Genomic DNA, 9,369 nt, shown 5'->3' with positions numbered 1-9,369 from the left:
TGCCCAACCTGACCGCGCCGAGCTGACTCCGAGGGAGCCCTGCGCCCAGGGCGCGTCTTCCCTCCCCCGAGGGCCACGCGTCGGGTCTGGTCCTTGGGGACTGCGGGGCCCGCGCCGGGAATTCCCGGACCCGGGAGCCCGCACCCGCGGTCGAAGACACCCCCTGCCCTCCTCCTAGGAGATGGAAAGAGGCTTACGACGTTGGGGGCTTCGGGCTCCAATGGTCTCTGTGCCAAAAGTGGGAAATTTTTTTTTTTTTCTGATGGAAGGGCAGAGAGTCACAATAAAATAAATATAAATCCCGTGCCTAAACTCTTACTCATTCTGCAAGGCTCAGGCCGAGAGCTGTCTGTGCTGCGAGATCTCCCCGGTACTCGCAACAGCTCCCTCCTTCCACTCCTCCGCGCGGAGGGGCGCGCGGTCCTCCCTGTCCAGAGGAAGGGACCTGGAGCGAGGTTGCCTCTACCAGACCGGACCTTGCTCATCCCCAGCCCCTGGCACGGCGCCTAACATCTATCAGGAGCTCAAATATTTTATGAATAAGTGGAAAATTAATTTCTTTTGTAGAAACCAGATTTTTCTTTTTACCCTCAAGAACCACACACTCCTTTGGGTAAGCAATTCGCTAGTCTCTGTAAATACAGAGCCAAATCCCCTTTGATGTAGTAATTCCATTCTTGGGGAAATTTCCAGAACAAAATAATGCTGTGCGGGATGTTCCTATCAGGATCATTTATTACAGAAATAATAATTTAAAAAACCACAAAAAGCAAACAAACAAAACTAAACTGTCAACAAAAGGAAATAGGTTAAATAAATTAAGGTTGGGTAACTTAGGGTTATTATACAACCGTTAAAATGATAAACATGAAGGTAAGAGGGTCTCAAAATGTTTTTAGAGCCTTTGCTGGTTTGGCTTAGTGGATAGAGCATAGGCCTGTGGACTGAAAGGAATGGGTTCGATTCCTGTCAAGGGTAGGCTTAATTTGGCCCTGGGTGTGTGTGTGGGGGGGAGAGGGGGAGGTATTCAGAGAAAACCAATCAATGTGTCGCATCTATGCTTCTCCGTCTCTAAAACAAAGATATCCTTGGGTGAGGATTAACAACAACAAAATAAAGTTTTTAGAACAAGGAGAAGACATTTATTTATAAAGGGGAAAAACAGAAAAATATTAAGCAATATGATAAAGCAGATAAAGTGTTTATGAAATAATATTAAGCCAAAATAGTAAAAAATTGCATAATTACCATGCTTAACAACTTAAAATAAAAATTCAGATTTCTGCTCTGTAAAATGAGGATTGCATCTATTTTAAGGGGTTCCTGGATTATTAAATGAGATGTTAGAGGAAAGTGCCTAAAACATAGTGGATACTCAGCAAAAAGTTTCCATTTTCTTATTTCAAAGGAATGCAGACTCACATCTACATTCTCATCATAGCTCCGCTCTGTCCATTTGACTCCCTTTCCCTCAAATGCAGGGTAGCAGAAGGCGTTGAACAAATGTTCAAGCACACGTTAAAGTGAAGGGGAGAATCTAGGTAACAAGAATAATGCCAAGTCCTCCCTCGGGCCCAAATGCTCAGCAGCACAAGTTCACAAGGGGGATTTGGTTGACAGGCAGAACATGCCAATGTAGCCTAGCGATTTTAGTTGGCTACAAGCACAGCCTGGTCAGTGTGTAAAGGCTGAATTAATTCAGCCCCAAAACTGAATGATGCTGGAGTCTTAGGCTGAATTTATATTCTTCAATATTCAGCTTACGACCTGGGCATAATGTTCAAATGTCTTTAAGAAAGCATCACTCTGAAGAGCTAATACTACCCCCACCTTAAAGATGAAGAAACTGATGTTTATAGTGGTTAAGGTGTATAGGATGGAGCAGCTAAGAGGTAGAAGAACCATGATCTCATTCTGATCAGCTTGACCATAGCCAAAGTGCTTGGCCCCTTCACCAGTGGGTCCCAATGTGTACACCTCCCACGAGAGGTATAGGAGATGCTTTTGAGTGGTACACCGACAGTGAGGTTAAATAAGAGATCACATGGTGCAAACAGTATGCCCCTTTCAGTTCTCTTGAGCCTACAATAAGGAAGAAGTATCATTTTGTGGTACTTTGTCTCTATACCTCTCAACATCTGCTAATCTCTGTTTTAACAGAGAGGTTGCCTCAAGCTCAGCACCTTTGCTAGGCAACACTTCCTAAGTAGAATTTAATATCATCACTTTCTGTTCCTTCTGATATTATTCCTTATGCTATCAGGCTCCGATTGATGTAGGTTTTCCACTTACAAAGGGATGTATTTTACATTTAAGGTAAAATTACTCACCTATGAAATTGGGTCATTTGAAAGAAAGATATTAAAAACCAATAGGACTAGTGATACTTGGATAGGATAAAAATGGCAAAATAATGGAGGTGGTTCACAAATGCCTGTCTTCTGTTCCACACTCCATGATGACCAGTGGATGGAAGGTACAACGAGGCAGGTTTTAGTTAGAAATGAAAGAACTTTCTGACAATCACAGCTGAATAGGAAGATGTGTCGAGGCTGCCTGGAGGGTGTTAACCACATTCATTTCTCTCCTGGTTTGACTTAGAGGTTAGATGCCTGCTGTCACTAATGATGCCATGGGAGGTCAAACACCAAATAGGCAGGAAGCTTTAACGTTCCTGCCAGCCAGGAGAATCTGAAGTTCCTGACAGCAGAGCTTCCCAGGGACCTCAGAGACTAGATTTTGGAGTAAGTTACATTAACTCTCTTCAAGAAAAAAAACAAAACAAAGAAGAGTTCAAAGCAAGCTTTGAGCAATGGCAGCACCACTATGACAACTGTATAGTTTATGGAGCACTAGATTACCCCCAAGGTTCTTGTTTTGAAAGAGACAACATTTGGGGGGATTTGAAAATGTTAGAGTGTTTGCTTACAATTCAGTCATTTACAATTACACCTTCTTCTGGTGTAGCCTCTATTCATAACCATCCCCAAAGGCCAAAAGGATGGGGCTGCTCCCCCTTCCTTCCACACATCAGCATTTCCCACTCTCAGGTTTCTTTGTGTGGTACCTGCTTATCCCAAAGCCGCTGTCTCTGCTGTTCCCTTTAACCCATTTTGATCAGTATAAAAATGAGTGTGTGGGGGGAAAGGTACACAGCAGTCAAAAAGTTACTTTGGTGTAAGAAATTACTTTGCAACCAGTTAGCCTGAACATTTATGAAGTACAGAACCCTGTTCCGACTGCCTGAAAGTATTTGGCACATGAGGTATCTTAGAGGTCACCTGGGCCCATTGCCTCTAAAGGTAGAAATGTTCTAAGGAGCTTACTTGGCAGGTAAGCTAGAAAGAGAAGAGCCCTCTGAAGGACCAACTGCCTCCACTATTGAATGACTGCATCTGGGGACAGCTCATTCCATGTCAGACAGCTCCTTGGGTTAGAAAGGTCTTTCCTGAGCGCCCCTGATGACTCTCTTTCTCTCACACTCCATATCCAACCCACCTGCAAGTCTTGCTGGCTCTAATTTCCAAATACACCCAGAACAACCTCTTTCCCCCACCCAGACCACTAGTGGCCTCACCCAAGCCAGCAGCATCTTTCTTTTAGAAAACTTCCTCCCTGTTTCTGCATCTCTACAGTGTATTCTTTCCACCGCAACTGGAGCGATACATTTCAATTAACTTTAATTATGTCATTTCTCTGCCCAAAACCCTTACTGTAATGACTTTCTGTCTCACTCAGAGTAAAATCCATGGCCAGCATTATCTGGCTCCTGGCTATTTCTCTGATGCCATTTCTTAAAATCTTTCTTGGCTCCACACACCCTGGTTTCCTTGCTGGTCTTTAAATGTGCCCAGCATAGCCTGCCTTGGAGTCTCTGCATTTACTTTTCTTAGCATGGAACACTCTTCTCCCTCACACTTTTTGCTCTCTATTCATTTTACCTTTTCAGAGAGGTGTTCCTTTGGGGTGTCTGGCCCCTAGTGGCAAAGCCTCCCTCTCCCATTCACTCCATTCCATCACCATTTCTTATCCTGCTTTATTATATTTAGGGTGGTGCACACTTTACTGATGGTTTGAGAGCAATAAATTGTGGGGGGTCTTAATGGGATCACAGAGAGGCTAGAGCAAATCACAGCATAGAAAACAACTTTAAATGAACATTAAATACTCTGTTCTTTAAAACACGTAGGGGAAGAAATATTCAAAGTGATGAATAGCAAGAACCTACAACCAAGATTACTTTATCCAGCAAAGCTATCATTCAGAATTGAAGGTCAGATAAAGAGCTTCACAGATAAGAAAAAGCTAAAGGAGTTCATCACCACCAAACCAGTATTATATGAAATGCTGAAAGGTATTCTTTAAGAAGAGGAAGAAGAAAAAGTGCGGAGAAAACGTCTGCCCCCTGTTCCGAAAACCACCAGCCTCCAGGCTGCTCCTCCGGAGGGCAGGACCCTGAGACTCAGGAGCAAACGTCTCACGGAGCGAGTGGCACCACTTCCTAGTCTCTGCAGCTGCAACCCTCGCAAGTCACAGCTGGAGAAAGGCACGCACGGATCCCTCCTGCATCTTCCCCAGCCTGTCTCATCCCGTGGTTCACCTTCCAGGGCCCCAAGGAGCTGCTAGCATAAAAGTCCATGGGGTAGGGCCGCTGCCAGGAAATGTCCCGCAGGGCCACCGCCGCCTCATACGGTGTCAGCAGTGGCTTGGGGAAGGCTGTGCCCCAGTCAATGGAGAGGCGTGGACATGCCACTTGTACCCACACGTCCACCTGTGGAAGCAGACTGAGTTTGCTGGAGAAGATCTTGGGGAGCAGCAGCCTCACGAAGGGAAGTCCCAAGGCTTGCAGCCTGGATTCCAGGTGCTCCAGAATCTTGGGGCTGCCCTGACGGCCCAAAGTGCCCAGGATAAGGCCCCAGGATTTAGCTGAGCGGGCAGTGGCTATGGTTTCTTGGCAGTTAGTCTGCATTTGCTGATGGTCATAGTGCTCTCTGGATAGGACTTTGCTGTATGGATCATATCGGTAAGCAGGGACATCGGGGTTGGCAATCATGACAGACTCCAGATGGAAGGGGCCATCTCCAAATATACAACAGCCTCCACCTCTTTGGGCAGGTAGGGTGATGTGCAGCCCAGAATCTCCGCAGGGGACAGGGGCTTACACTGTGGGACACTCATGCGATACTCAGCTTTCAGCTCCTGGGCAACTGCCTGCAAGATTGACACAAACTGTATGGTGCTGACCAGGTCAAGGGCACTGGCTGGGGGAAAGGTGAGGCGGATAGAGTCCAGTACGTGGTTAGTGTCTATCTGGACGTCCACAAAGACATACAACACCCATAAGTCTTGGGCAGAGGTGTCCATGGAAACCAGGAAGCTGTGGCCATAGTGCACCAAGAAGTCAGCTCCCAGGGCCCTTGCAGTAAAGTCATCCAAACAGCAAGCCCCGTAGATCACATCACCCATCACCATCACTTCAGCCTCTGTGAACCTTTCCAAGATATCCACAATGGTGCAGGGAAGAGGAGAAGGCCTTCCGGCATTTGCAGGGCCACCTTCTTGGCCTGGGCCTGTTGGACCCTCCAGATGGTCTTGGGGATCTCAAAGTTATAGTTGGAAGGCAGGACTTGAATGGCGGCCTGCAGCTGGGGTCGTTCAGGATCTCAGGGGGTATCTGATTGGCCAAGCGGCCCCGAGGGACTCGACCTCTGCCAGGGCCGCCTCAGAGGCCACCAGTGCTGCCATCGCTGGCCCGCCCACATGGGGACCCCTGCTCCCCCCCCCCAACATAAACCGCCCCCCCCCCCACACACTTCTTTCCATTCTCTCTAAAAGTCAATGGGAAAAATGTCCTTGGGTAGGGATTAACAAAAACAAAATAATTCTCTAGGTGATATGATTTTATACTAATCCTGGCATATAGACATTTAGATAGAAAGGCGGGTTGTTAGGGCTGGTTTGCTGTAAAATCGGTGACTCTTGATTAGATTATGTTTATAGAGGTTATTTAGGGAGATTAATTAGGGTGTGAATTTAATCCTATCTAAAAGACCTCTGAAATATCATCCTTAGAAGAAGTAGGCGTGGCCTTTAGAGAATCAAATATAAGAACACTCATGGAGCACAACTCAACCTTCTCCAGAACAGAGTGTCTTGGGAACTCACCTGGCTGGGGAGACTTCTGGAAGAGACTGCAACCACACATCAAGGCTTGATCCTTGAGCTGACCTCTTCCTTTTTTCCTGCTACGGAAAGCCCCGGATCTGCTCCCTAGGTGAGCGCACAATTGCCCATTTGCACTATTCTAAAGAAAAGGTCAGTGGGTCGGTTGGTGCGTGAGGACTGGGGCCCCGGCCAGGCGCCGCCGCGATGGCCCAGCAGCGGATGACCAGCTCCCAGAAGGCCCTGATGCTGGAGCTGAAGTCCCTGCAGCAGGAGCCGGTGGAGGGCTTCCGCATCACCCTGGTGGATGAGTCCGACCTCTACAACTGGGAGGTTGCCATCTTCGGACCCCCCAACACCCTCTACGAAGGCGGCTACTTCAAGGCGCATATTAAATTTCCTATTGACTACCCATATTCACCACCTACCTTCAGATTCTTGACCAAAATGTGGCACCCCAACATTTATGACCGTGGACACGTATGCGTTTCAATTCTTCATCCACCCGTAGATGACCCACAGAGTGGTGAACTGCCCTCCGAAAGGTGGAATCCTACTCAGAATGTCAGGACTATCCTGTTAAGTGTAATCTCATTGCTTAATGAGCCCAACACCTTCTCCCCAGCCAATGTGGAGGCTTCAGTTATGTTCAGGAAATGGAGGGACAGTAAAGGAAAAGACAAAGAATATGCTGAAATCATTAGAAAACAAGTTTCAGCCACTAAAGCTGAAGCAGAAAAGGATGGAGTGAAAGTCCCCACGACCCTGGCGGAATATTGCATTGAAACTAAAGTGCCTTCCAATGACAACAGCTCAGATTGGCTTTATGAGGACTTGTACGACCTTGACATTGATGATGAAGATAAGGAGGAGGAAGATGCTGACTGTTATGATGATGATGATTCTGGGAATGAGGAGTCGTGACCTGCTAGTTTAGCTCAAATAACTCACAAAAATTCTTTAAAAAAAAAGAAAGTAAATAAATAAATAAATAAATAAAACACGTAGGGAATTCAGGCACCGTGACTTGCTTGATAGCTGTCTTTTCTCCTGGGTCCCCAGTCTCTTATTTACTCACACTCTGTAGGGTTTTCTCACACTCTGACCTGTGGCCTATGTCATCTTTTTATTTGACCTCCTCTCAGGATACTCTAAAAACACTCAAATGGGGCTTATCTTTTTTGTTTGTTTTTATTGATGACTTTTATTGAAGTATAACATGTTTAGAAATATGTGCAGTTTGAGCAGCACCCATACCTTTTTCTATTCTAGAAAAACCCAGAGAGTTACTACTGTCCTGACTTACAACACCATGGATTACTTATGTTTACATTCGTGGAATCAGTCAGCAAATACTTTTTTATATCTAACTTCTTTCATTCCACAATTTATGAGATTCAACCATATGGTGCAGGCATTTGTTTCTTTTCATTGCTGTATAATATTCAATTTTGTTACAATATCAGTTTATTGATTCATTTTACTGTTTGTTGGCATTTGAGTTGCTTCCAGTCTTGAGCTATTATGAGTAACTAGAGGCCCGGTGCATGAATTCATGCATGGGTCATGTCCCTCAGGGTGGTCTGTGGGGATCGGGGCCAAAACCCTCAGTCCAACACTGCCGGCAGCTCCTACCTGCTGCTCTCGCTCATCCTGGCCCCACTGTGCCTGCTGCGGGCTCATGCCCAATCAGTCCCGATCGAGACAGGTTCACAGCGCCACGGCAGCTCTCACCAGCCATGAGCCCTGTGTCTGCCGCCCTCCTCAGGGGAGTGGCCTGTGGGATCGGGCTGAAACAGGCTCTCTGACATCCCCCAAGGGGTCCCGGATTGCAAGAGGGCACAGGCCATTCCAAGAGACCCCCACCTGTGCACGATCGTGGCCAAGGAGGGACTTTGGGAGGGCCCCAGAGAATGTCTGGCCCATCTCACTCAGTCCCGATTCGCCAGATTCCAGCAGCAAGCTCACTTACCAGTTGGAGCATCTGTCCCCTGGTAGTCAGTGCACATCATAGCAACTGGTTGACCGGTCAACTGTCTGCCCCCTGGTGGTCAGTGCACATCATAGTGAGCGGTTGAGCGACCTTAGCATATCATTAGCATATTATGCTTTGATTGGTTGAACAGTCAACCAGTCACCGCACAACCAGACACAGCATATTAGGCTTCTGTTATATAGGATGTTGCCATGCATGTTTCTTTATGTGTTTCTTGGTGTACATGTGTTTGCATTGGACAATATATAGGAGTAATATTACTAGGTTAAAAGATATGCATATGTGTAGCGCTAGAAGATACTACCAAACAATTTTCCAAAGTAGTCATAAAAATTTATATGTCCACCAGTAGTCAATGAGAGTTCTTATTCATTCACCTACTTACCAGCACTTGTTATTACAGATATATTTTGAAAAAATATTTATTACCCTTGTAGGTGTAAAGTGGTATCTCATTATTGCAGTTTTAATTTGCATTTCTCTTATGACCAGTGAATTTGAGTCCCTTTTTTAATATTTATTATTTGAATATTCTCTTTAATGAAGTGTCTCTTCATGTCTCCCTCTCCCACCCCTTTTAAAAAACTGAGTGATCTCTTTACTTCCATATGTGTTTATTTTTTATTTTTTTAAATATACTTTTTTATTTTAGAGAGGAAGGGAGAGATAGAAACATCAATGATGAGAGAGAATCATTGATTGGCTGCTGCCTCCTGCACACCCCACACTGGGGATTGAGCCCGCAATCCAGGCATATGTCCTGACCAGGAATCGAACGTGACCTCTTGGTTCATAGGTCGATGCTCAATCACTAAGCCACATTGGTTGGACCATATGTGTTTATTTTTTAAAAAAATATTCTAGGTTTATATTCTAGGTTCTTTATTAATTATTGATATAGAAAATAATCTTTTCCAATCCTGTGGTTTGACTTTTTACTTTCTTTAGAGTGCTTTTTCCATGAGCAGAAGTTCTCATCTCTAATGCAGTTCAATTTATTTATTTTCCCTTTACGGTTAGTGTGTTTTGTCATGCTTAAAAAAAATCTTTCCTTATATCAAGTCATCAATATATTCTCCAATGTTATCTTTTTTAAATTTTTTTATTTTTAATTGTTTTATTGCTTAAAGTATTACAAAGAGTATTACATATGTCTCCTTTTTCCCCCGCCCTTGACAATCCCCTGGCCTCCCCTTCCCCCCAGCGTCTTA

The 9,369-nt window shown here is 45.2% G+C and overlaps 2 protein-coding genes and 1 pseudogene across 2 annotated transcripts in view; 1 reads left to right on the top strand and 2 right to left on the bottom strand.

Annotated features, from left to right (window-relative positions):
• The window catches only part of CASR (calcium-sensing receptor), a 93,008-nt gene extending 92,705 nt beyond the window's left edge, over positions 1-303 (bottom strand). The window contains exon 1 of the mRNA XM_014546948.1: positions 198-303. The gene's annotated coding sequence lies outside the window, so the exon portion shown is untranslated. The remainder of the gene's footprint in view (positions 1-197) is intronic.
• Positions 304-4,501: 4,198 nt separating this feature from the next.
• On the bottom strand, positions 4,502-6,205 carry LOC102239734 (annotated as a pseudogene).
• Positions 6,206-6,327: 122 nt separating this feature from the next.
• Positions 6,328-7,086, top strand: LOC102257334 (ubiquitin-conjugating enzyme E2 R2). The gene has a single exon (XM_005875378.2). It carries the CDS (start codon positions 6,370-6,372, stop codon positions 7,084-7,086), a length of 717 nt encoding a protein of 238 aa, XP_005875440.1. The 5' UTR covers positions 6,328-6,369.
• Positions 7,087-9,369: the final 2,283 nt, after the last annotated feature.

Source organism: Myotis brandtii, unplaced genomic scaffold, assembly GCF_000412655.1.
Source record: "Myotis brandtii unplaced genomic scaffold, ASM41265v1 scaffold46, whole genome shotgun sequence".
Taxonomy (NCBI): domain Eukaryota; kingdom Metazoa; phylum Chordata; class Mammalia; order Chiroptera; family Vespertilionidae; genus Myotis; species Myotis brandtii.
The sequence above is the reverse complement of the archived record's forward strand: the minus strand, read 5'-3'. Positions and strand labels throughout refer to the sequence as shown.